The sequence below is a fragment of the Podospora pseudoanserina genome, chromosome 3, assembly GCF_035222485.1.
Source record: "Podospora pseudoanserina strain CBS 124.78 chromosome 3, whole genome shotgun sequence".
In the NCBI taxonomy this organism is placed as follows: Eukaryota; Fungi; Ascomycota; class Sordariomycetes; order Sordariales; family Podosporaceae; genus Podospora; species Podospora pseudoanserina.
The window spans coordinates 788,014-813,276 of NC_085922.1; the positions used below are offsets into that span (position 1 = coordinate 788,014).

At 49.9% G+C, this 25,263-nt stretch overlaps 7 protein-coding genes across 7 annotated transcripts; 3 read left to right on the plus strand and 4 right to left on the minus strand.

Annotated features, from left to right (window-relative positions):
• Positions 1-330: 330 nt before the first annotated feature.
• QC764_302330 (uncharacterized protein) lies at positions 331-1,509 on the minus strand (the record flags this gene model as incomplete). The annotated part of the gene is made up of 1 exon (XM_062945351.1): positions 331-1,509. The coding sequence occupies one exon, from the start codon at positions 1,507-1,509 to the stop codon at positions 331-333; it is 1,179 nt and encodes a 392-aa protein (XP_062801301.1).
• Positions 1,510-1,976: 467 nt separating this feature from the next.
• RPC31 (DNA-directed RNA polymerase III subunit C31) lies at positions 1,977-3,181 on the plus strand (the record flags this gene model as incomplete). The annotated part of the gene is made up of 2 exons (XM_062945352.1): positions 1,977-2,126; positions 2,206-3,181. 2 exons carry the CDS (start codon positions 1,977-1,979, stop codon positions 2,905-2,907), a joined length of 852 nt encoding a protein of 283 aa, XP_062801302.1. The 3' UTR covers positions 2,908-3,181.
• A 202-nt stretch (positions 3,182-3,383) lies between these two features.
• On the minus strand, positions 3,384-5,321 carry NUP49 (Nucleoporin nup49/NSP49 (Nuclear pore protein nup49/NSP49)). Its single transcript, XM_062945353.1, has 3 exons — positions 4,896-5,321; positions 4,271-4,798; positions 3,384-4,207 (listed from the first exon to the last, which is right to left on the minus strand). The coding sequence occupies exons 1-3, from the start codon at positions 4,958-4,960 to the stop codon at positions 3,397-3,399; spliced, it is 1,404 nt and encodes a 467-aa protein (XP_062801303.1). The 5' UTR covers positions 4,961-5,321; the 3' UTR covers positions 3,384-3,396.
• On the plus strand, positions 4,921-6,680 carry FIP1 (Cleavage polyadenylation factor subunit fip1). Its single transcript, XM_062945354.1, has 3 exons — positions 4,921-5,585; positions 5,642-5,694; positions 5,748-6,680. The coding sequence occupies exons 1-3, from the start codon at positions 5,373-5,375 to the stop codon at positions 6,481-6,483; spliced, it is 1,002 nt and encodes a 333-aa protein (XP_062801304.1). The 5' UTR covers positions 4,921-5,372; the 3' UTR covers positions 6,484-6,680.
• Positions 6,681-7,078: 398 nt separating this feature from the next.
• On the minus strand, positions 7,079-13,962 carry QC764_302370 (uncharacterized protein). The gene is made up of 10 exons (XM_062945355.1): positions 13,214-13,962; positions 12,074-13,162; positions 11,178-12,008; positions 10,987-11,044; positions 10,655-10,890; positions 10,134-10,596; positions 9,077-10,083; positions 8,922-9,017; positions 8,665-8,754; positions 7,079-8,603 (listed from the first exon to the last, which is right to left on the minus strand). The coding sequence occupies exons 1-10, from the start codon at positions 13,469-13,471 to the stop codon at positions 8,571-8,573; spliced, it is 4,161 nt and encodes a 1,386-aa protein (XP_062801305.1). The 5' UTR covers positions 13,472-13,962; the 3' UTR covers positions 7,079-8,570.
• Positions 13,963-23,213: 9,251 nt separating this feature from the next.
• QC764_302390 (uncharacterized protein) lies at positions 23,214-23,801 on the plus strand (the record flags this gene model as incomplete). The annotated part of the gene is made up of 1 exon (XM_062945356.1): positions 23,214-23,801. One exon carries the CDS (start codon positions 23,214-23,216, stop codon positions 23,799-23,801), a length of 588 nt encoding a protein of 195 aa, XP_062801306.1.
• On the minus strand, positions 23,487-25,200 carry QC764_302400 (uncharacterized protein; the record flags this gene model as incomplete). Its single annotated transcript, XM_062945357.1, is given in 3 exon segments — positions 23,487-24,347; positions 24,401-25,009; positions 25,024-25,200. The coding sequence occupies 3 exon segments, from the start codon at positions 25,198-25,200 to the stop codon at positions 24,006-24,008; spliced, it is 1,128 nt and encodes a 375-aa protein (XP_062801307.1). The 3' UTR covers positions 23,487-24,005.
• Between the last annotated feature and the right edge of the window lie 63 nt (positions 25,201-25,263).

Here is a 25,263-nt window from a genome sequence, read left to right on the forward strand (position 1 = left end):
TTCTTGATAGGGGTGGTTTCAGTATAGATTTCAGAGCACAAGCTTTAGCTTTTGGGTGGTGGGATTTACAAAGACGTTTCATTCCTTTTATTTTATTTTTGGCTTTCTTTTTTTTTCTAGCATAGGATGTGTGTGTATTACATATATTTTACTTGCCGTTTCACATTAAAGTTTAGCGGTTAAGCTTTCTGTAGCACCAAAATCTTTTCTTGTTTCTTTTCTGCATCGTACATATTTTGTTATTGTAGCACAGAAAGCAGCTGGCATTGTACATAAGAGTCAAGACTCTATTTGTGGCCTGCTTAAATACCATCACCAAGAAGCAATATATCAACGCAACGGCACCTCCGCAACCGGAGGCATAACCACCCTCAACCACGCCCTCAAGTCATCCGCCTCCTCCGCTACCGTCCGATCCGGCAACGTGTCCAGCGCGCCCCTGAGCATATCATCATGCGGCACCGCATCCCTCAGCAAACCCTTGACAATCGCCTCCTTGACAGCCGAATACTCGGTTATCCGCATCAAACTGACAAACGCCTCGAAAAAGTCCACCAGGTTGAGGTGCATCAGCGCGTCCCTCTTGTCAACCATCCTCAACGCTGCGTACTGCAGCAACCCCTCTCCTTGTTGGGGAGGGTTAATGGCCGCGTTTTCATTTCTTATTGCGCCGTTCATTTCCGTGTCGGAGTCATCATCCGTTAGATGGCCATTGGTGAGGTGGATGGGTGTTGGGGCCAGGATGTTAGATGAAGCGATGGCGTCAATGTTCAAGGCTGCCAAGCGGGGTAGGATACGGAGGGTCCTCCCTTGGGCGAGGGAGAGCTGGGAGGTGTTGTTTGCTGTTCCTGGATGGCGGCCTGAGATGAGGTCGAGGAGGAGGTTGTAGGTGGATGGTTGGTGGAAGATGAGTTTCCAGAGTTCACCCTTGCCGGGGACGCGGCGGAGGACGAGTTCGTGATGAGAAGGGGTGGTTCCGGTGGTGATTGCTGGGGGTGGTGGGGGTGGTGGACGGGGGCAGTCGATGTCTAGGAGGTCTCCTAGGACTTTGGAGGCTTTTTGGCCGACTTCTACTTTTGGGGAGGAGAGCCAGGCTGTGAGGAGGGAGGTGACGAGGGAGGGCATGACGGAGAGGATGGCGGCATCGGTGGGGGTTTTGGCGGCTTTGTGGAGGATGGTCAGGCCTAGGAGTTGGGCTGCTGGGGCGGGGGAGGTGAGGGCTTGGTTGAGGGAGTCTTCGGAGGCGAGCTGGAGGACTTGGGTGAAGGATATAGGGCGGAGGAGCTTGATGGTCAGGGAGACGATCACGGCTGGGTCGTCGTTGTATTGTTGGAGGATTTGAGTGAGCTTGGGGAGGAGTGAGGGGATGAGAGGCGGGATGTTGGAGTCTGTGAGCTGAAGCTCAACATCATCGAAGAGCTTGGGGATGATGGCGAGGTTTGGATCTTGAATAAGGTCGTCAAGATGGTTGTTGAGCTCGTCGAGCCCAGAGATGGGGACGTTATCCATTGTGATGGGTGTGTGAACTTGCGGGTGAAGAGAGTGATTATTGCTGAGCTGTGAGAGACAAAATGAGGCTATGAGACGACAAGGTGGTGATGATCAAGGCAGCACTTATGATGACCAAGCTGAATGGAGGGGTCCAGGCCTTCTGGTATTGAAGGTGCGGGGGGGGCGCTGGGAGATTCCATGCAGGGGTCATATTTTAGTGGATATCGGGTGGTACCTGACACCCACCCAGGTGTCTTGGCGAGGCCTGCAGCTTGCTGATGCCCCGCAGGAACTTTTTTGAAGCTCAATGTCGGCGCTGGACATGCGACCGACTCACTCACTCACTCACTCGGCCAACCCATTCATCAACCCAACAATACCCATTAATTCGCTTATTATACAGCCTCAGATAACAGCAGCGATTAACAGACCGAAACCACACTTTTAAACCACCCCAAAGCCACTCTCACAACACCAATACCAACATGTTCAGAGGTGGGCGAGGAGGTCGTGGCCGTGGCCGCGGCGGTCCCATGATGGGCAACAGGCGCGAGATCGCACAAAACAGCGTTCCATGGGCCATTGACCCCAAAGACGGCATCTTCATCGACGGAAAACCCAGTGATACCTACCCAGTATGTTCCACACCTCGTCCCTTCTCACCTGGATGGTGTGTCATCCAAAGAAAAAAACTAACCTTGTAACCCCCTCCAGGTCTGGAACGTCCCAAAACCACCAACCCTCACCAAAAAAGAAGAGAAACAGCTCGATTACTTCCTCATCTTCCGCGAGCAAGCCCACGACAGCCCTCTCTACACAGAGCCCCCTCCGCGATCAAAAGACTCGCGGAAGCGCGCCTACGGCCAGGCCCAAATCAACTCCCGCTACGCCGACGAGAGCAAAGCGACGATAGACCCCTTCACAGCCATCGAGACGTACAGCAAGCGGTTCGAGCGCAAGAAGCGCACCCTCCCTGATTTCAGCAACCTCCCTTTTGCCAAGGAGTTCTTCCCAACCGAGCTACACGCGACATTGGACGGTCTTGACGATCCGAATGCCGATAGAAAGAGACGCAGGACAGGGCCCAAGAAGTTGGCCGTGTCCAACATTACGAGCTACGGTGCGGGGGATTTGGATGAGGATGGTGACGAGGTCAATGGGGAGCCGGACTTCCGTAAGGCTCTGGAGCTGCTCGATAATGTCGAGAAGCTGGATGGAGAGGATGCGTTCTTGTCGGGCGAGGAGGATGAATGGGGTAATGAAGATGAGGATAATGAGGATGCGGCGGATGCCGAGGCTGCGGATCAGTACGAGGACGAGTCGGAGGATGATTACAACGCGGAGCAGTACTTTGAGAATGACGATGATGATTATGGGGATGACGGGGGTGATGATGGTGGCGAGGGTGTGTTTTAGGCTGGAGGTTTGTGGGGGAGTTTGGGATAAGGGAGGGGGGACTGGTTTGTTGGTTTTAGGGCGAATGGGAACATTAGGAGTAGGTCATGGTTATCAAAATTATACCCGGGTCTTATTTCACAGTTTTGAGTCGATGCATTTGTGATGCGGAGGAGATATCAGAGGAGATATCATGAAAATCTCTGCCATCTTCATCTCATATATCAATACTAATGGAACAAAATCGCGGTTTCGTGTTTGATACAGCAAATTGATGACAACACAGTCAGATGACCTAACCACCTTGTGGACGTGTTGGCACTCCAGACTGTCTCCTCCTCCTTGTACATCCACAACTCACATACACCCTTTTCAGGCAACAAAAGCTTTTTTGTCTTTGTACAAGAATAACGCTTTCCCCAAACAGAGTATCTCAACCAATAAACCACCGTGACGCCTGCCCCTTTCCCTATGCTCTTACAACCCTCCCCCCTGCTAAAAACTCCAGATCTAACTCCCATGCCCCATGAAATCCTTGAGCTGCAGCTCCGTAATCCCCTCCTTCAACCCCCCAACCTTGCCAGCCACCTTGAGAATGCCCTCCTCGAATTCCCTAAGAACCGCCGCCAGCTCGAGCACATTCTCATCCACCCCGTTCTGCCCAGGGCGGTTCCCAGCCGCGGCCCTCTGCAGCGCCTCCATCATGTTGCCCTGCACGCCGTGAAGATGAACCTCGATCTCGCCCAGGTTCTTCTCAAACCTATTCATCATCGTGTCCATCTCATCCGCCGTCTTGCTGAAGAACGTGATCAAATCCGAGTTACTCTCCGCATTGGCGTCGCCCGCTCCGGTAGATCCCCCCTTTGACCACAGCCCCGTCTGATGGTACTGGACCGGAAGCTTGAGGTTGTCGATAGCCTTAAAGGACAGCCTCGCGTTGTCGGCGTCGGTCTTGATCAGCTCGTGGAGCTGGTTGATGGCGTCAATGTCGCTTTCTAGGGCGCGGTGGGCGCCCTCGGACTTGCGGCTGACGAAGCTGACGTCGGTGGGGATGGCAGAGAGAAGTTCGCCGTGGGAGGGCAAGAAAGCTTCCACGGCTTCGTAATCCCGGATGCATTTCTGGATCCTATCATCAATGTCGGCGATTTCTTTCTGGAGGGTTTCTTGGAGGTCGTTGAAGCGGGTGGTGGAGCGGATGTTGGACAGGTCGATGCGGACGCCTGGGACGACGGATTGCTTGGCTGTCTGGCCCATGGTGAGGCCGGGGACCTGTTGCTGGGCTGGTTGTTGCATCGTTGACTGGCCGAGGCTGCCGCCGCCGCTGAGGGGAGATGTGTTAGTACATCTTCATGACCGAAGGCGTAGGTTGGGGAGGAGGACTTACAAAAGTGAGGTGGCTGCGGGAGCATCTGGCTTGGTTCCAAACATACTGGTACCTGTGGTGGTAGATGTGCCTCCAAAAAGGCCTCCTTGCTGCTGCTGAGGTTGCTGTGGTGTCGCGCCAAAGAGACCACCAGATTGCTGAGGCTGGGTCTGCTGCGTCGTCGCTCCTCCAAACAGGCTCATGGTCTGAGGCTGTTGCGCAGTCGTCGCGGTGCCACCGCCAAAGAGACCACCACTTTGTTGCTGCTGTTGAGGTTGAGCTGGCTGTGTTGTGCCTAGCTTGTTCCCGAATAGACCTCCGGTCTGAGCCTGTGGTGTTGTCGTTGTTTGACCAAGAAGACCTCCACTCTGCTGAGGCTGCGAAGTTGCTGTCGTGCCGAACAGGGAGCCGGTTGGCTGCTGTGCTTGAGTCGTCGCCGTGCTGGTACCGCCAAAAAGAGATGTCCCTTGCTGGGCGGGCTGGGTCGTGGTTGTTGATCCAAAAAGCCCACCGCCTGCCGCGGGAGTTTGCTGTGTCGTGCCGCTGCCGCTATGTAGGAACGAGTCAGTCCATCTGCATGTCTCGGCCGGGCAGCAATGCGCCCTGCAGTATGTAGTCGCAAACAAAGGAAGGGACGGGAACCTACAAAAGATTGGCGCCGCCCGTGTTGATGCTGAGGCCCCCGGGGCCACTAGCTGATCTCCCAAACATGGCGACGACGGTTTCAACGATGGCAGCGATTGGATAATGGCTGGAATGTAGACTGTCGAGTTGGGTGGATCGAACTGCTCAGGAAGGAATGAATGTCGACTCGGTGGGCGTGTGTTTAATGTGTCTTCTGCCCCACGAAAATAGAGAGCTCCAAAGGTCGGGTCGTCGCAAGTTGGTTGACCGTTGCACTGTGCGATTGTTGACCTCTGCCGCCGCGCAGCAACCAAAAAAAAGAAGCTTGGGCCCCGTCGCGCTTGAGCCGCGCCAGAAGCTCCATTCGCGCCTCACCGCCTGCCTAAAAAGGTGTACCTCACCGGCCCATTAGCTAATGCTCCAAACAACCTTCTTTGGTCATCTCTTGTTTTTGCTTCTTTGACAAAACTGCGACTTTGCTGAACACAACCTACCCAACATGTCTTCATCACAGCCCCCCATGGATATCGACGAGGACGAGGACTTTTATGGTGACTCCGATCAGGAGGCCACCCCCGCGACCACCACCACTGCCCAACCTGTTGCGACTGCTGCTGCTCCCCCAGCCGCCCCCAAGAACGACAGCAACTCCGATCTAGAGGAAGGCGAAGAGGAAGACGAAGGCGGCGAGATGGACGAGGACGAGGATAGTGTTTGTACACCTTACATATTCAGTCTCGGCCCCCAATTGCTAACATTTCCTTCCAGGACATCGACATCATCACCGAGAGAAAAGACAACTCCCAGCCCGCCCCTCCACCGTGAGTTCTACCTCCTACCCACCGCTTGCGCCAAAAACTGACAATCATCCCAGACAATCCAAATACAGCGAGATCCGAAATATTCCCCAACGATCAACAACCGCCCCCGAAGGCGCCCCCCCAAAACAATCCCCCTCCGTCCCCCGCGAGGAGCCCCGCCAGCAACAACAAACCGAGCTACCCCCGGTGTCAACCTCCAAGATCGATGTCAACGCCATCCCGATCCACAAGCCCACCGGCAAGCCCCTCACACAAGTAAACATTGACGAAGACCTCCCAGATAACGACAAGCCCTGGCGCAAACCGGGCACCGATCTGTCGGATTACTTCAACTACGGCTTTGACGAGTTCACCTGGGCTCTCTATGCCCAGAAGCAGGAGGCCATGCGCGGGGAGTATAACCAGGATGCTATCGCTCAGAACAACACAAAGATGATGGAGGAGATGACCAAGATGATGATGATGGGCGGCATGATGCCTGGTGCTGGTGGGCCAGGCGGACCGGGGATGGGTGTTCCTGGCGGTGGTTCTCAAATGCAAGGGATGGATGGTATGGCACCAGAGATGCAGGCGATGATGCAGCAGATGATGGCGAGTGGGATGGATCCGAGCCAGATGGGCGATATGAGTGGCATGTTCCAGGGTGGGCAGCAACCTGGTGGTCCTGGTGGGCAGCAAGGTCAAGGAGGGTTTGGTCAGGGTGGGTTTGGGGGGAATCAAGGGCAGGGTTATGGATATGACCAGCAGATGGGTGGTGGGAGAGGGAGGGGAAGAAGGGGGAGGTGGTAGATGTGTGTGTGGTGTGAGTATACGATACCCTTAAAGTGGATTACTGGATCAGGATAATGTTATGTCAAGGCAAGGAGTTATATTGGTACACGTTGTTTATACATTCAGACTGTGACGCATGTTACTATTCGGTGGGACAAGCATTCCGTGGTCTGATGAACCCCTTTATATCTGATCGATCCATCATTTTAGCTCTCGAATTCAGTGATGCTCACCTTAAGCCCATGTCTTTGCACCCACTATGGCAGCTCAGCTTTGTGATCCCGTTTTATGCAACATGGTGTTTTATCACAGTGCCGTTGTTTCTTGGCCCCTAGAGAAGAGAGTTGATGCACAAATGTGCGTCTTCGCTCCCTCGTCTTGGTGGTCCCGCTTTATCCACCCCTGATGGAAGACGTCCTACCTACCCAATAATGGAACGGGCTGAGGATGGCAATTCTGGGGTGGAGGAGGGTGATTAAAGAACTGGGGGTATTGATTTGAATGAGGAAAGGTTGGAAGAAGTGGTAGTGAGAGTCGGGGCTGGCACTGTGGAGAGGTGTGCATGGAGAGAAAAGAAGAAAAAATTAGGAGGAAAATAAGGAAAATAAAAATAGATCAAGAAAGGAATCCTAGGCATATTGATTGAGCTCGTGATTATAATACTTCTGCGGAACCTTCAAGCTGAGACTATTTTGAGAAAAAAAACCACAATTATTCGTGTGAAGCTCGGAGTATAAACCTAACCAAGACCCTTGATAAACCTCACTTGCTCACGAATCAGTTTTCCCGAAAAACTCAAGTGCTCGTAGAGCTTTGGAGGGGCATTCGCGTGTTCTATTTGCTCCCTGCTCTCTGCTCATGTAAGTGATGGATCCAGTAGTTGTGTAAGTGGTGTGTTCTGAGCAACTGTATGAGCGGGCGGCGAATCCAGTAAAAGGGGTTTTGAATGGCGACGGCCTGTTCTGGTGCCAGACATACCGTGCCACCAAAGCAGGTCCAAGAGTGTCCGCATTCCTCATGCCACATCCTTTGTCCCTGAGATCAGAATACAAAACCACGCCCACAAGTCTAGCGAACTGCCCGCTCTCCCATCTCCGTATCTGCACTTTTAGCCTTCCCCCACCTAGCCAAAATCCTCCGCAACCTCCCTTGACGTTTCCCCTTCTGCTTAGTCGACGGTGTTTCTAGCTCTATTCCACTTACTCTCTCACCGCCAGAAAGAGCTAAGGATATAGTCGATCTCCTTCGTAAAGACCTCGTCCTCCGAGACCGCGCCTCAATCGACCACTCTTCTCCATCCTCTCGCTCGCTACCCCCAGCTGAATCAAAATCAAACCAACCCGGATAGTGGCGGTCCGAGTCTGACCCTCGGTGGCTTCTGCGATCTGCCGAGCGAGAGCGAGGTTCGGACCGGAAACGCCCCCTTCGTGGATGTTCAAAGGACGAGTCTGTATCGCTTTCCTCCTCAGACATGGACCAGTACGAGCTGCTGACGTCGCTCCTTGGTCGTCGTGGGCGGCGTACTGATCTGTTTGGTTTCTTTCTGCCCATGAGGCAGAGCCCAATGGCCACCAACATTGGTAGTACAATACACATGAAGAGTGTGTTGCCAATACGAAATAGAAAGCGGCGGATCCCAGTCAGAAAGTGGTGGAGCGGGTAGTCAGTGACGTATCTGTCATTCCAACGGCTACCACTGAAAGGACTCCGTCTGCTCCGTTGGAGATACCGTTGCCACTTCCACAGGCGACGAAGCCCTGGGATATGGGTGTGAAAGGTGAATGTGCCAAATAGTTTGGCGTAACCGGGATCGTTGCTGCCGGCAGAGTACCTAAGCGGTCCAAACCAATTCAACCATCCCCCTTGTTGGACAGGTTTGTTCAAAGAGGCAGTCTTTCCTCGGGACTTTGGCGGTGGAAATTGATGATCAACAACTGTGGTTTCCTTGTCTGAGTCGTAATCGCCGGTACGTAGTATAACCCCAGTTTGACCGTCGACACCAGGAGCCTTGTTACCACCGCCTTGTGCGTCCTTCTTTTTTACAAGGCGACGATATGCCTTCCGAACAGCGTCAGACAGGTCGTTCACGTAAACCGCTATGATGACTAATGGTGTGAAAATGGAAGCAGAGATGCCAACTGTGACATGGTCCAATGTTAGCACTCAGCGATTTGTAGACGACAGTTTTTGCGAGCTTACACAGATAACCGCAAACTTGACCGAGCGGCCACGAGGTTTCTTCTGAGGCCTCATCTTTGGGGAAGATATCGACGTCCAAAAGCAAAGAAACTGGCCATAAAAGATAGCGGCAGCTAGGGTTTCCCATGATTAGCATCAAAATACCAGGAACAAAGCGCCGGACAACCTACAAAGATGGCTGTCACAATTGTGAAGAAGAGAATTGTCTGGGCGACTCGTCAGCAAGGACATCATAAGATGGGAACTTGGAACCTCACATTTTCCTGTCTCTGCGTTTCTTCCGACCCTTCACGTGAAAATCGCGCCTCCCAGCCGTTCGCGTGTTTCTGTTTCAAGTCAAGAAGACTTTCCAGCTGTCATTGAAGATTAATAACGGCGAAGGCTCTCAGGGCCTTTTTGCGCCAAAACTCACCAAGGATTGGACTTTTTCGGCCACTTCCAACATGTTTGTGACGACTCGGATGTGACCTTGAACAATGCCGAGGGTCCCATACATCAGGTCAGGGTGGGTGAGGAGAGCTTTCTGCTTCTTCGTTTCTGGCTTGTTTACCCGGTCGGACAAGGCCGTCGGTCCCCATTCCTCCTGATCTCGCCTTTTCGCCTCTAGGCTTTTTGTCAGTTGTGGTGGGGGTCCTGCCGCCTGTTGTTCAGATCGTCCTTCCTTCCCCTTCCTCTTTAACTCTCCTTGGCTTGAACTTCGAGCGAGTTCTCCACCGTTGGAACATTCACCACCTTGTATTGAACTGTCGGTTGGGAGAGTTCCAGTGGCCTGTTGATGGCACAGGACCTCTTGGAAGTGAACATGCCTAGGTGGCACATCTGACCCAACCTTCGAGGTATCGTTTACTACCGGCCCCTGCCCAAAGGCTCGAAGCAATTCCCTTACTAAACCTTCAATTTCATGGTTCCGCAGCGGCTTATCGGCATCATCTTCCCCGTCGCTTTCGTCATCTCTCCCTTTCTTAGGGTAGAGTAGCAAAAGACTCTGAAGCACCGTCTCCTGTTGTGACAAAATAGTCTTGATAATGGTTAGCTCATCCTGGATGTCCATAATCTCAATGAGAAGCTTTGTCTCCTCGTCAAGGCGTAAGAGGGACTCGATCTCTTTCTTCTTCTTTTTCGGACTGAGGTTTCCCTTCTCTAATCGAGTGGTAATTCGACGAAACTCGTCAAAAAGGAGGTTCTGCTTCTCAGACACACTGTTGATGGAACCTCTGAAGCAATCCTCAAAACGAAACCCCGCAGGCCCCTTCCGCTTGCAAAAGTCAAGGCTTGTTCTGAGAATCAGGTGGAGCAGGTGTTCGGCCGAGCGGATGAGTGGTCTTTCTTTGTTGCCTCCAAGCTCGGCCATTAGGGCCTTCATGAGATCGTAAGACTCGTCTCCATTCCATGTGGTTGGAAAGCTCGTGATGACGGTCCCTTTGATCGGGGTCAGTAGGCTATACCATGTAGCGTGTTGGCAGACGTACCGTTATGGAGAATCCACACCCACAGCTGATCAACCATGATGATGGGCCTGTCCTTGGCCTTGTCGCATGCCTTTGTGTCCTTGGCCCATTTATAAGCAACCTGACTCTTGTCTCTTGTCTCAGTCGAGCTTAGCATGTAATAAGAAAACTGATCCAGCGTGCGGCGACAATGCACAGGCTTGGGCGAGCGTAAGTAGCCGTCTAACAGAAGCGATTGATTGCTAACAGGCACGGCATTCCGAAGCAGTTTGGCAGCATCCTTGAACGGGCTACTGGGCGTGGAATAATATGAAGAAGAGACTTGGCTTCTTCTCTTAGCATGCCTTGAAGGCGAAGACTTGGATGCTGCAGCCTCTGAAATTACTTTATCTTGCTGTGAGGTTTTCAATTCACCGGAAGCATTCGAGATGGCGTCGCTGAGATACTTGCGGTACCGGTGACATTCGAAGCCGAAAATGGGTAGCTACCGAGGGTCAGCATGTCTGTTTCTCGCCCAAGACTCGATGGTCCACCAGACTTACAAAAATCACGATGGCATCAGACTCCTTTGACTCGGACACACTAGATTGGCTAGACCCCAATTTGTCAACAGCGGCAACATCTCCAGGACCCAAGGTAAGCGTAATTCCACTTTCTGACGAGCTTCCTCGTCGGACTGCGTTCGGTCTTTCAGTGGACTGCGTCTCTTCAGGGAGTCCATGGGAATGTTTATATCTCTTGGCTTGCGGCATCATGTAACGATCGATCACAGGAGAACCTGGAGTTGTCAGTAAGAGACTTCATGGTACACGTTTGGACAGCCATGACCGAGGGTGCGGGACTTTGAGAGCACTCTGTACAAGAACAAACTGACCTTGATGGCGCTGACCACCCATGGAACCGTCCTGGATACCTGAACTGATCAATAGGTCCTAGTGAGAATAAGCCAACTGGTTGATCAACGCACAGGCTATGGAAAAACAGGTACGTACATGGACCCATTGCTCCTAGTAGGTATGACAGTCAGCGTTTCTGCGACTTGGAATGTTGTGCAGGGACACTTACATTATTGGCAGGTAAATGCACCCAGCGACACAATGCCTTCTCTCTCGCTAGGCTGTCTGGCCGCGACATGTCCAGCGTACGGGTTACCCCGAGATCCCCGCTGTAGATTACGTCTGTCACAGTTGCAAAGTCCCAATTGAACTTTTCAGACCACTTTGACCCACGGCGTTTCGTTTGCATGAATATCTCCAACAGGAACATGTCAAAGACATCGCATGCCGAGGCCTGTGTCGAGCCAGGCTCGGGATTGGTGACTTTCTCCAACACGTGATTCATCGTTAACGAGTTCCCTACGATCAAGTTTTTCCTCAACCGCTTGATCCATGCATTCTCAAGTCCAGTTGCGTAGTGCCAGGGGGAGTTGCCGAGAATATCCTTGTCATCCACTTGCAAGCCCGTGTTAGCCTTCACAAGTAGCTTGATTATCTGGGTGAAGACGGCCTTCTTGGCGTCTTTTTCCTGGACTGCTTGGCGAATGGCCGTCGTCAGAGGGGATCTCCCGTCGTTGTCCTTTTCTGTAAGCGACGCCTTGCCTTTGTAGACAAGATTCCTGACAGCGCTTGAATTGCCTGCTTCCACCGCGAGGTGTAGCGGGGTCAACCCTTTTTGGTCTTTGAGATTGACCGGAAATCGTTCTTTGGAAAGATCTGGAAGACGCGCTCGCAGTACTGTGGATTGTGCGGTGCAGTGCTTGACGAGAATAGATCGCTTAATAATCTCGACCAGAGACTTGAAGTCCTCATCCTCATTACCGTCGAATCTGCTAAGCCGGTGGGATGTTCTGGATCTTCTCTCTAGCAACATCACTGACGGGTGTTTGGGGACAATTGTCTTGTCGGTAGGTAGTTAGTAAGCGTGGTAATAATTGAAGTGAGCTCTGGTAAGGCACTACTGACCCTGTCACCCTCTTTCACTGGGAGGTAGTGCCATGCTAGGCAAATCTGATTTGCCGAGACGGTGCTTGAGAATGTGTTCCACAGATAAGAACCGTCGATCTTTCTGCTGTCTGAGGCCTTGATCAAGCCCAAATCACCGTTATCACTGCTTCCAAACCAGTCGTCTGTCCAGGTTCTGTTTGATAATTGGCTACGACTGCGCGGGTACAGCTCGAGATCTGAGGATTTGCTAGGAGAAGGCGCATCTATCAGAAGCACGCCAGCAACTAAGCCGAGATGTATACTTGATTTGGCGTCATCCGTCTCCGCCAGTCGAAGTTTGACGACAGCCCGCTGAGCAATAAGCGCGCCAAACCCAAGGCCTATGAAGACGATAGGCACCTCTGCGAACCCAGTTTCACCCGGAGGTCGCAGTTGTGCGAGACGTTCGAGCAGGTCCGCCGCTTTCTCGTCGAGATATTTGAATGGTCCATTGGAGGCGGTCTCTATGTCAGAGTACGTGTAGCACAGAACTCGGGCACGCTGAATCTCTGCTGGCAGCATGTGGGGGTCGGTCAGCCAGTTGACACGTCTTTCTGTCCCACGATCAGAAGATGGCCTATCTGTCGACGGTTTGTTTGGGACTCCAACATCAGTGACGTTTACCGGCCCTTGGTTCGAAGCATCTGGCTTGCTAACCGGCGCATCTTGTGGTTGCTCATCTTGGTCTCGCGGCGAGATCGGACGTTTGGACATCTGTTGACTTTCCAACCTGGTCTCAGCTTCAGCATCATCAGTACCTCCGATGTCTGTCTCCGGAACCGTTGGGAGCCATGATAAGACGGTTGACTGGACCATTTCATATCTCCCTCGCCGTTGACCAGGCGCAGGACTACCATCACTACCCAGTTTGCGGGCTTCATCAAGGCTTGTCTTGAGAATTGATGTCGTGTTCACCGAGCGCCGGGGGTCGTTCTGGTATCGTTTGAGCTTCTTACGATGAACCCAGGCCGTTTCCAGTGCTTCGCCAATGTCGTGGATTGCAATGATGTCAACGCACGGCATATAATGGTTGCCTGCCGGGTAGGAGACATGAAGTTCCGAGAACGGCTATAGGCGTTAGTAATGCATTTCGCGTCTGATTTAGTCTCAGTTGCTCACCCTAAGAATACTGGTCACAGCATTCCCGGACTCCTGTGTCTTGTTGATGGCGCTGGGATTGGTTTGGTTTGCCTCTCCCTGAGTGGGTGCACCTGGATCCTGGGGGTTATCAGGAGTCTTTGGTGTTTTCTGCAGATTGAGGCGCTCGCGAATCCTTGCTGGTATGGATTGGTTAGCTGGCAGTGGCCTGGCGTCGTCAACGCTGCCTGGTTCCAAGGGATTCGCGTTTTGCATGGGCCCCTCGCCTGTGGTCGTCATCGTTGGACAGGCGGTTTAATTGAACACCAACAACGCTGCGAAGAAATCAGCTTTCATGCGACTACCATGACCGCTGGATGCCGATTATATGTTCTAATCATGCGCTGAGCCGTTATGGACAGGACCCTGTCCCCATGGAATGAGCAGCAGGCGTTCGTGGCGTTCCATTGACAGCTTGGGGGTCATGAAATGGGCTGAAACGCGATTCAATTGGTCCAAGAAAAACGTCAATGAAACGCATATTGGGAACACTGCATTTGGTGTTGTCGAATTCGGCTATGATGAGCTGAAAACCACGCAAAGGTTCGCAGAGCCTTGCTATCGGAGGGCTTTGATTTGTGTGCGCTTGATGCGGGTGGCATGACTCAAGGGGTCCCAGCTGTTGCGTCTGCATGTTCGGCATGTTTTTGTGGTACGCTGTCATACTTGTTGCTGGTTCAGGGCAGGAACAGTGAGGCTGGAGGGAAATCGCCCATGCTTTGAATTCGTTGATCATTTGGAAGTCAGCAAAAGTATAATGAGGGAACTCACCTTAAGAGAAAGGCGGCGGGCCGCAATTGAGAATAAGGTTCTCACCCTGGTGGGACACGATATCCCACCCACCACCCTCTTGTTTCCGTTTCTTGATTACGTTATTACGTTGCTCGACCCGAGCTTCTGGGCAGCTATTCTCTGCACCCCTGCGCAGGTTGTTCCGGGAAAAGGTGCCCTTCGCCTGCATTGATCAAGACATCAATCGATGTTAGTTGGGTTCCATGTTTTTGGGTGACCGATTGAACACAGATTTCAGCTTATGGCCCTCTCTGAGTTCGGATTCGCCGCAAATATCTCCATAATGCCTAGCTTAGTTAGGAGCTCAAACCGAGTAGCATTGGACCAATAAGAAGAATGCATCAGGTATGTATTCACGATGATGGACTTGCCAAACGGAGCAGGCTTACCTGAAGAAGCTCAATCAGCGCTTGCCATCTCTCGGTGAAAGAGTCATAGACCTGGTAGTGCAACCCTCTGTGGGCCTTCAGCACCCCGATCCCACCGCGAGACATCCTGATCAGAGCCAGCTAAAAATCAGTGTCAACATTTCGCCGCCTTGAATGGGACCTCGACGACGGTTCTCTTCTTTTCCTACATACCAAAGTACCATAGGCTGCAAACTCGACTTGGTCCGGATGACGCTCACAGATGCCCTTGCTCGGAAAGATTTCTTCGCCAGGATACAGGCAGTGGTGAGAACTCCCCAGAGAAGCTTCTTCTTCTCCTCCTTCGCTTGGTCCGCGGAAGGGATAGCGGTCCTGTTTGATAACCAATGGAATGACCCAGGCCTTTGGAATCGAACGGGCTGTAGACTCTCAACCCACTTGGCTTGGTAATTCTTCTTGGATTCGGGGTAATCAGCTGCAATGACATCGTAGAGCTGTTTTTTGAGAGCTTACTTTTCGGCATCCGATGTTGCGATATTGTCCTTGTTCCAGTCACCGTTGTAGATGTCGGACGCTTCGATCATGAGAGACCAGAATCGTCCTCGTTCATGATGAAGCCGCCGCGCTCTCGGTCGGTCGGCAAAAGCAATACTCAGAAATCACATCATTTTGAATTCATTGATAGAATACAGCAACCTCTTCCAGCTCCCTCCTATCTATATGTCTCCTGTTTTCGGCTAACAATTGGTAAATACGAGACCCTTAAAACCGGGAAGGGTCAGTTTATCTACTGCCTCAGACACATCAGTTAAAACTCCACGAAGAAAAGGTAGAAAGACCAAAGAAAGCAATGCCAACGTCTTACTGGGTTGTTTCCCCAAGCAACTAGGCACCTACGCAACCATTAGATGGGGAGAGTCCCGCAAGACAAGGGATCGCCTTTCAGAGAGAAAAACTGTCCAAACCTCGGGAGCTTCTTGAGATACGATAGAGGAATATAATCAAGGTACTTGGGCCCACCAGTTGCCATAGTCCAAATCTTGTGAACCGTCGTGCCGATCGCTGTCCTCGGCGGGGTCTTCGTAAATGGGATCAGCTCTAGGGGTCTGAATTCAAATCAGGATCCAAGATGTTGAAATCAATGACGTTGAGGGCAAAGGGATCCGGGATATCATTAACGGAGAACCTGGTCCCAAACATATCGAGGTTGGCGGGATCGAAACCGGTAGGATTGTAGTCGATGTTGCCGGACGCGGAGATTGATTGTTGATCAAATCGGGCTGTTGCGAGTAGGATACAGTGCCATCGGCCGTAGCTGTATCAAGTGGAGTGTCATGAGTTGGCAGCAACATAATGGTTGACGGGGGCACCGAAACGACCAGGAGAGTTGGCAGCGATGTTATTGTCAACATGCGCGGCCAAATGATTAAGCGGGTTGGCACCAGATTGGATAATACCACTCGCCGCGAGCTGGTTAGAGATACCAGGAAGAGAATTGGCATCGATGGTTCTGTCGTGAGCGTTTTCCGGACCAGAATGAGGATGCTGACTGAACCTCGCATGGCGGCTAGGACGTGGATTGTACCCACAGAATCCTGGTGGTTGAAGTTACCTCCGGGAATTGAGCGATCGACGGAATTCAGGCCAAAGCTTTGCTGATGGTTGGTGGCCACACGCAAGTTGTTCAAAAGGTCACTGATCGTTTCCAGGTATTCATCCAACCCGGTGAACTGATCACCACGGGATATGTAGTTTAGATTGTAATAATTGTAGTTTAGATCATCTTGATCGGCGACAAGTGGTCCCAACTGGTCCGTAGGGTTAGGAATTGACATCGCAACCTGATCCGTGAAATCCGAAGACACCTGTTCATCAATGGTCAGGTTCTTTGAATGTGTGATTTGTGTAATCGAATGCCATTATCAGTGAGGTCGTGCGATGAAGTCGCTGGCCTGCGAAGAAAATGGTGCTTTGGGAGAGAGAGAAGTGTTCAGAGAAAGCTTAACAGAAAGGCAGCGGGAGTGAGGGCTCTGAGAGAAGATAGATCTTACAAAAGTGGCCCTTCGACGCCGACAGTGCTCGTCATACTGTCCGACCAATGTGGGTTAGGTACGTCTTATTAAGAGCAAAAGTAACCACTCTGCGCTTGAGTGACCTACTGTTCAGAAGAAAACATACCAATGAAGGAGTTGGAGCAGAAAACTCTCCCGAATTAAATTGCAAAAGGACCGTAGCCTTGTGATAAATCCGAGAATAACCAAAGGTATAACATCAATTTTCAGTAGCAAAACTACCATCAGATAAATTGCAATATATACTGTCGCTCAAGGTTTGGAACATAAGATTAAGTGAACCACAATAACGCAGGTATAGCATTGAGCATATACGCAATGGAGCAAGACCGCAACTTGAACTGGAGGTGGAATGACAAGAAACCTTGGTACCTTGTCTGAAGACCTCATGCATGGCAAGTGTCCTGTTTGAACATCACGGCACTAGTCATAAGCATGATTATCTATTGTAATCACGCAAGTATTGGTGTATATGAGCCATAGTACAGTGAGACACTCAAACACGGAGGAATGTAGCCCTGCTCGTCAGGCGTGCCATCTAGCAACCGGATGATCACCCTGAACACAGCAGTAGATGACATACTCGAACAGTATTCTGCTAGATCCTCCAGAAGATCTTGATCTATGACCCAATAGCTGTTATTTGGGAGGTTGCTTATCTAGCAAAGGCAAACTAGGTGGTTATTACCCCTAACGTACATTATAAGCGAGTCGCGCATATAAGCGAGTCGCGCACTAACTATTGCGACGCGTTCTCTCTACACTTAACATCATTTTTCTCCACAACCTAACATGCTACCTACTTTAAAAGAAGTGAGGGTAATCTTAGCCCTTAAAGCTCTTTAGAATAATAAGCGTTTAAGCGTTAGAGTAGCAGCGAGGCTCTATAATATTCTAGAATTAACGCTCCGTAATCGACGCGCTAGCCGGCCTGCACGACGCGATACTCCGCCCAAATCAAAGAAGCTTATTTAATCCGGAGAGGATATTATTATTTAATATATTATTAAGCTATATACGCGAGCTTTTTTATTAAAATTGCGTGGTGTAGAAGATAAAGCTAATTAACTTTTACGCATATATAACGCGCCTTTTATTAGTAAGTTTTAGGTATATAACTTCGTTAAACGCTAACTATAGTTCTATATATATTTTATATGTAAATACGATTATTAAAAAGCTAAATACGAAAATTTAAAGGTTATTAGCGAGTAATTTACGTTTATACGGAATATTAAAGTTAAGTACGGTATTATAAATAATAATATTTATAATTTCGACGAAATTAAATTTATAATGAATATTATTTTCGCGGGTATAGTAATTACGATTTTAAACGGTTTTAATAAAGCGAAATTAATTTAGTTTAGTAATTGTAAATAATTAACGGTAATTTAAAAAGTTAATAGTTTTAGTTAAGCTATCTTTTATCTTATTATTTTAATTATATAATATTACTTTACTAATTAATATATTAAATATAATTTATTATTTACTTAGCCTATCGTAATTACCGATAATAAATAAATTATTAATCCGGTAAGCTTAGATTAAATTAAATACTTTAATTATTATATAGCGTTCTATATAAAAAGTAAATATTAATTATTAATCTTTAACGGCTATAAAGTTATTACTCGACCGAATTTAAACGTTATTATTAATAAAATAATATTATTACGCTTTATATACCTTTATACTCTTTTTACTTCCTTTAACTACTTGATATTAATTACTTTAAGCCGCGAAAATAAATATATAGTCGCTAAATTAAGGACTTAATATATATATATATTAATTATAAATAAATTCGAATTCCTTTATACTTTTTGCAAGGCTTTTTTCGCTTTTATAATAAAAAAATATATAAAGTAACTTTATAAATACTAACTTTATACTATATAATATAAAAAAAAAATATTTTTTAAATTATTTATAAAGTTTTATATATTAATATTTTTAAATTTACGGTCCGGTACTATATAACCTTAAGTTTTATAAATGTTATATAATCCTTAAAAAATTAATTTATAATTAATATTTATTAATATTCGTATTATTAATTATAAAATAGTTTTCCGACTTTAATATTAATTACGGTAAATTAATTTATTAAAGGTATAACGGCTATAATATACTAAGTAACTTTCCTTCGTATAGAAGTCTCTTCGCTCCGTAAGTCTAATAAAGTATTAAGTAAGCGCCGGAAAGTTAAAAAAATACGTGTAAAGCTTAGAGGGTTACTTACTGTATAAGAGGCACAGGATTTACTAAATTAAAAGGCCATAGATAGGGAGGGAGTGTAAAAAACGTAGCCGGATAGTAGTAATGCAAGGGGGCTTCGTACGAAGGTTCAGTGATATAGTATATACGGTAAGCCTGGCCATAATGCGCGCACTTGCCAGGAGACTGCAGAATCATCTGATTTAGCTGTTTCTGATGTAATTATAGTTAATTCTGTGTGTTGATGTGGTGTAATTGAGGATAGTATTCATGGGGTGGTAGAGAGTGCGCGACTCGCTTATAATGTACGTTATCACCCCTGAGTGCGTTGTTGTCCAGCGTAACTCCCCAAGGTTCAACCGGAAACAACCACATCTCTCCCACCTTTGCCAAACTTTAATTCAACCACAACTGTCATTCCTCAACCAGCCATGACACATAAATGGTGTCTGACTCCCAGGCGCACTCCATGGTCTCCCAGTTGCGCCAAAGTGACCACACCACTGGCATAACCGCCAAGCGCAACCCAGCATCTACACCCCAGGTGAGGTGAGGCTCATCAATTGTGGCGCCGCCACTCCGTTTCCTCCACATCAGAGCTGCACAAATGGCCGCGAATACGTCTCTCACCCTGCTACCTCTCAACGCCCGAGATCATGTCAGCGTTCGTGGTCCTTGTATCTTAGCCGGCCGAGGATCTGTGTCTCTCATCGTTGCGTTCGAACCAGGCTGCTGGGGTTGGAAGGACTGACCAATCAGATCATGGACTGCCTCCCAATCGGGCAGGCGATAGTGGGGTACGCTGAGACATGGCTCTTGGCCTCGAACTACCTCACCATCGCCAATGCTCTGTGGAGATCTCCATGAGAGAGAGATGTGTCAAGATGGGTATCCAGGATTGTCGCACTTTGTTCCCATCGTGTGAGGAGGATTTGCGATATTGTTTGCCCTTGATGAGCCCGGCGCCTGCACAGAGACTTGTTTGTCCTATGCCCTCTGGAGGCAGATACCAATGACTAGTGGCTGCTTTACGTTGAAGCCTTCATTGTTTGATCGAACTTCAGGGTACTTTGATCTCTGAAATCCATCCCAGACTCGTTCGAGTTCGTTTCGGTTGTATAGGCATTAACGCCTTTTGACATGTCATTGAATTGTCAGTATTGCTCCTAATACTGTTTGGTTTACTCTGGTATTGACCGCGCTTTTGAACAGTATCCCACTCCCCCACAAAAGGCTATCAGACGTAGCACACATGCTCCCCGTGCGATACCAGATCTGAGATGACAGGCGGTTGTTCCGCAATAGAAGTGGGCAATGCTGTTAGGGTTGATACTATTCGGGAGTTAACTTAGAGACGGAATTATAAATTTTGGGTAAGCCAGTCAGTCTTACTAGAGGCTTTAAGGGCTTCCCGTTACCAAATGCTGTACCCAGTGTTTCATGACACGGGTCGTGAACTTGGAAAGGGTCGACAAGAAGTCGGATAACCCTAAAGGGCCGCTCCATTCAATTGGGACATGATGTTCTTAAGATGTCAGCCACAAATATGACCTTGCAGGAGTGGATAGCTTACCTTGTTTAATCTCAAGAGTTCCAAATCAGGATCACGTTAGGGTTTGGAGGAAGATTAAACACTTTTGCACTTGGTGCCCAACTTGTTTGATGCCTGGTCCGTTATATTACGTTAGGTGTAATTTCTCAAGAAAGAAGACTCCCTGTGTTAAGAGAGTTGGGATTGATTGTCAGTCGACTCCTCACAGGAAATGGCAAAATGTCGCGACTGAGCCGCCAAACGATTTTCTTTTGCACTCCGAGCGCCAGGACCGCACACAGCGCTGCCGCCTAGCAAGACGACAATTGGTTTCTTAAATGACATTGTCGTGTAGAGCCTGACTTTTAAGATAGCCGGTGTAATCGAGAAGTCGTAGGTGGGTTGGGAGGTAATGTCGACAAATACTCGAAGAAAAATCCAAACGGCGGAGAAGCCGCAGTGGCCTGCAATCTTCACCTATCACTAGACCGCACGTTTCAGGCACCATAGACCTTGCCGTTGTCTCCTACCGCTTCTCTAGCCAAGGGTTTCCGCCGATCATGACCAGTTGGCCAATCTATTCCCATGGTCTTTGACAGTTGCCAGGAAGGTGACGGACATGACTTGATGCCGGTGCCCAGTCAGGTCCTGATCTTCAAATTTCACTCCCTGTGATATATGATGCTGAAAAAGGTCTTGCAATTCCCATCCACATCGTGTATAGGTGGTCTCGGCTTCTCAATTGACATCAGTCTCCTCTCGGACGCATTCTCCTCGACTTATTGCTTAATGCCAGGTTGCATCTTGTTTGTACAGTATCCAAATCAAACGCCATTACCTACTCAGCTCATTTCATCAACTTGATAACAACCCAGCTGGCTTACCAGACAAGGAACCACCATCCATCAGGGTATTCATCTGTACCTTTGAGTCGTTGGCTGGACTCATCGCCATCACTCTGACTCTTGTTCCTTATACCGTCAGTTTCTCTGCCGTCCGAGTCAACCAAGTACACAGTCGGCATCTTAAGTCTCGGCCACCTCCACCTTCGTTGTGTCTCTGCATAGGAAAAAAGTATTCCTGGCATCCGGAGCTTCTCTCCCATGGAAGGAGACCAGCAGCAGGACAGGCCATCCCCCCACTCGTCAAGATGGGTATACCTCTTAATGTCCGATTCATTGAGATTTGACGGGCTTTTTTCTTACAGCTTACCTTGACCCTCCAGCATCCCACCAGGAACTGCTCCAAGCCTTCTCTTCCTCGAGTAATGTTGCGAGAGAAAAGCCGAGAATCAGCAATGACGAGAATTCGACCAAGATCCTACCATCGCAGCAGCAGCCGCCCTGTTTCAAGTTAGCGATGCCGAGTCCTCGTCGCAAAAAATCAACACAAAATCAATAGAAACAGTCGTCAACAAAGTGAAAAGCCAAACGCCAAGCAAGTAGACAAATAAAAAAAAGGGTATCTTCGGGCTTCGCTGAAAACAAAGTAAAAATAAAGCAAAGGACAATAGGAGAAAGACCAAAGGAGAAGAAGAGAAAGGCCGGCTTTGGTGACTTCTCCAACTCTAGGGGAGAAAAAAGAGATGGAATAGTTTGAGTGTCTTCCCCAACTCTGAGCCGACCTGACCATCCAGTTTGAGCAGTGGAAGTATTCCCCAACACCCCGAAGGGTTCATTCCGGATCTTCCTCGCTGCATCCGGTGCCCCGCCCTACCCGCTGCAATCCCGGAGGACCGGCGTTTCCAGCACATCTGGTCGGGTCTTGCAATCCGGTCAGTGGCTTTCGTCTGCGCGACGTGGATCTGACACACTCGGGATGTTATGTGTTGCCTCTGCTCATCACCCATCCATCGAAACCCAACATCTGGTAGAAGCTGTCAACGGCACAACGGCAGCCACTAGACGCTCAACCCCCACTGCGGTTGGTCCGCTTCGCGATCAACGCCTTCGCCAACATCGATCGAACCCGAGTTCTCTCCGCAAGCCACTTCCTCCAGTTCATTCCACCAAAGCCGTTTCAATGTCACAGAGTCATCACTCGCATCTAGATTCAAGCCCTCAAACCTAAACTCACAACTGCCACCCGTCCAGTCTTTGCTCGAATCAATCTCTCCACGTGGGTCGTGGGAAAGGGTGTGATGATGTTCAGGGGTCCACACTCAGTGGAACCCCGAAAGCAAAAAACGGCCGGCAGGGTTCAACTCAACGACGTCAAATAGTGGAGTCACCGGGAACAAGAGGGGTAAGGGGTCCTGCGTTTGGCCCTTATGCACTCAACCCTCGAACCGAGCATCGATTGGTGAGACAACTACTTGGAGGACGAGACAGAAAAAGGCGCGCATACCGTTCGTCGTTTCTCTGATCCTTTTCTGCAAACAATTGGGCTTGTTATTCCCAAACATGTCTGATTTGTAACAAGCCCGCCCCGAAAGCATCTGCCGGGTCCTCGGGTCGAAGTCTCCATGAGGCGCCAAGACATTCCAGTCTCTTCGCCAGTGGGGACCAACAGTCATCCAACCGCCCTGTTCTCCACGGAATGATGGAAGGGTCCACGGGGTCTCTCTTGATCAAATATCCACCCACGATGTTTCCTCGCTAGCGTCTCCCGGTGCCGTCATGTTTCCAGACAAGCTCCGATGCAGGGGAAGTTCCGGAGCAAAACTACAAGTAGCAGTCTCTTCCCTCTCTCCCCAACAACTTCCGATTCTGTTAATAATACCCGCCTACCACCACGGCACACACTCACATCGCAGCACACTATTGGAAGGGAAACTTACATACACCTTACATATATCATCAATAAACACTTCCCCTCTCTCACATACCCACCCGCATCTTGCGTGATATACTTTTCTCAGAATTGGTGGGGGTGACTACTCACATACACAAATACAAACCCATCCGATCGATCGGACCGAACAATACCAGCTCCTATTTATCACTCACAACAACCGCCACACAATTATCAATCTCCCCACCAGGGTTGACATCACCATGTTCAACCTCGAAACAACTATGCCTCTCCACCCCTCCTCCAAAACCCTCCGTCCACCATCCCGACCAATCTCTCGACGACCATCCCTCAACACCGCTCCCACAACCATGAGCACCACAACCGCCACCACCACCACCACCACCCGCAAAACCCACCCCTCCACCCTCTCAAGGCAACAATCCTCCACCCTCCAAAGAAACCAACAATCCTCCGACCTCCTCATCACCACCATCTCCCCCCTAGTCCACACAATCCACCACTTCCAACAACTCGCCTACCACCTCTACCTCAACACCCTCTTCGCCTTAACCATCCTCGCCTCCGCCTCCTTTGTCGCAAGCAAGGCCGTCGCCTACCGCTCTTTTCTCCTTTCCAAAATCTTGGCAGAGAGCGGTGTGCTAGCGGGCAGGTGGGTCTATGCCAAAGTCTGGAACGGGCAGAGGTCAAGGCTGTTCAGAAAGAGGCTCGAGTTTGAGATTTTTGTATTGCTGTTTGGGTCGGGGAACACTATCTTGCTGTTGGTCCTGTGGCCGGGGTGGATTGTGCTTGGATTGGCGGGCGTGGGGTGGTGGTTGGTTAATGGTTGAGGGAAGAAGAAAAGCTCACGACTTAAAACCCAGCAAGATAGAAGCTGGGATTCAGCACGTCGATTGGAATCGAGAGAGATCTGATCCTTTCAACCAACAAACGACCCGGCCCTGGTGGTAGAGGTTTGCTGTGATGGCATCATCCATCCCCGCCAATCCCAATTGTCACCGGGAACTTGCTTGCGGATACTGTCAATCGGGACTTCATTTCGTCCCCGAAAAGAAAAAGGCATTTCCACCAGTGTCCCGCTGGATCTCCTTGGAGTAATCCACGTCAGGATCAAACTCCTGCCACACACTCGCCGGGTAGATGTGCTTGTTGCGCTGGTACCACCTCCGATCAACAACCTTTGTCCACTCTGGGTCATCACCCGCCCCCTCCAGCGTTCCGATATTCCCACCAGCCTTCAGAACGCCACCACTTGCTGTCGCAGCAGCAGCAGCACTGTCCCCGGCAGGAAGAGGAGCCTCAGCTCTGTACTCAAACAATCTCTTCCCTTTTGGGCCGAGAGTCTTGTTCATAATGAAGAAGTAGAAGTCGTAATGCTAACATTAAATGTCAATAACCTTGTCTCATGACCCTTGCGAAGTGAACTTACATGAGGAATAATAACCCCCCTCCTCACCAACATCAAATCATCCACCCCAACCCTCGCCCAATCCCTCCTCGCATTAGCATTCTTATCCCCTCCCACTCCCAGCTCTGCCCCCACCTTCCTGCTCTTGTCCAAGAAAAGCCAAACGTGATCCCCCTTTTTCACCCGGACAACACCCCCGGGGATGTTTGTGCCATCGTAGAAGACAAACGGGATCGCAATTTCCGTCTGCTTCACCGCCGCCTGTAAGATCAGGAACTCCTTCCTCAGGGCGTCCTTTTCAGCTTGTTCCTTTAATCTTGCTGCCTTGGTCAGGGCTTTGGGGATGACGGGGGCGGAGGTGTTGACTATTTTCTTCGTGTCACTCTCGCTCTCGGTGGTCGGGTTTTTCGACTTGGGTTTTGTTGTTTGTGGCCCATCCTCCTCTTGATTGTTTTCCTCATCATCATCTCCGAATGACACCAACGCCTTGACTGTGCGCTTCGTGGTGGTTTTCTTTTTCTTTTTCGGGGGAGGTTGGTGGTGGCGGCGGTCGGTTTCGCTCTCACTAGGGACGGGGACGGCGGCGGCGGGGGTGCCGGTTTGGGATCTGTCGGGGGCGTTGGGATGTTGCTGTTGTTATTCACGCGGGTGATGGCGGCGGCAGCTTCGCGGGCTTCGCGCTCTTGCTGCTCGAGGACTTCGGCGCGACGTTTGCGGAAGTCGGCCAGGCCGACGAGGCCGACGGTTGTGTGGGAGAGGCGCTCGTTGGTGGTTTGGTTTTGGGCGGTGAAGCGGGAGGTGGTGGGGGTTTGGTCGGACATTTTTGGGTGGGTGTGTTGTTGTCTTGTCAATTGAAGAGAGAGGGTTGATGAGGATGACGTCGC

Bases quoted from the DNA above. Each gene is read 5' to 3' on its own strand.
- QC764_302370 (XM_062945355.1), bottom strand. From the start codon at position 13,471: ATGACGACCACAGGCGAGGGGCCCATGCAAAACGCGAATCCCTTGGAA. The intron at 10,084-10,133 runs GTACGTCTGCCA...CCCCGATCAAAG, and splicing joins GGTGTGGATTCTCCATAACG to GGACCGTCATCACGAGCTTT. The intron at 8,604-8,664 runs GTAAGCTCGCAA...ACCATGTCACAG, and splicing joins TCAAGTTTGCGGTTATCTGT to TTGGCATCTCTGCTTCCATT.
- FIP1 (XM_062945354.1), top strand. From the start codon at position 5,373: ATGTCTTCATCACAGCCCCCCATGGATATCGACGAGGACGAGGACTTT. The intron at 5,586-5,641 runs GTTTGTACACCT...ATTTCCTTCCAG, and splicing joins TGGACGAGGACGAGGATAGT to GACATCGACATCATCACCGA. The intron at 5,695-5,747 runs GTGAGTTCTACC...CAATCATCCCAG, and splicing joins TCCCAGCCCGCCCCTCCACC to ACAATCCAAATACAGCGAGA.
- NUP49 (XM_062945353.1), bottom strand. From the start codon at position 4,960: ATGTTTGGGAGATCAGCTAGTGGCCCCGGGGGCCTCAGCATCAACACG. The intron at 4,799-4,895 runs GTAGGTTCCCGT...GTTCCTACATAG, and splicing joins ACGGGCGGCGCCAATCTTTT to CGGCAGCGGCACGACACAGC. The intron at 4,208-4,270 runs GTAAGTCCTCCT...ATCTCCCCTCAG, and splicing joins CCCGCAGCCACCTCACTTTT to CGGCGGCGGCAGCCTCGGCC.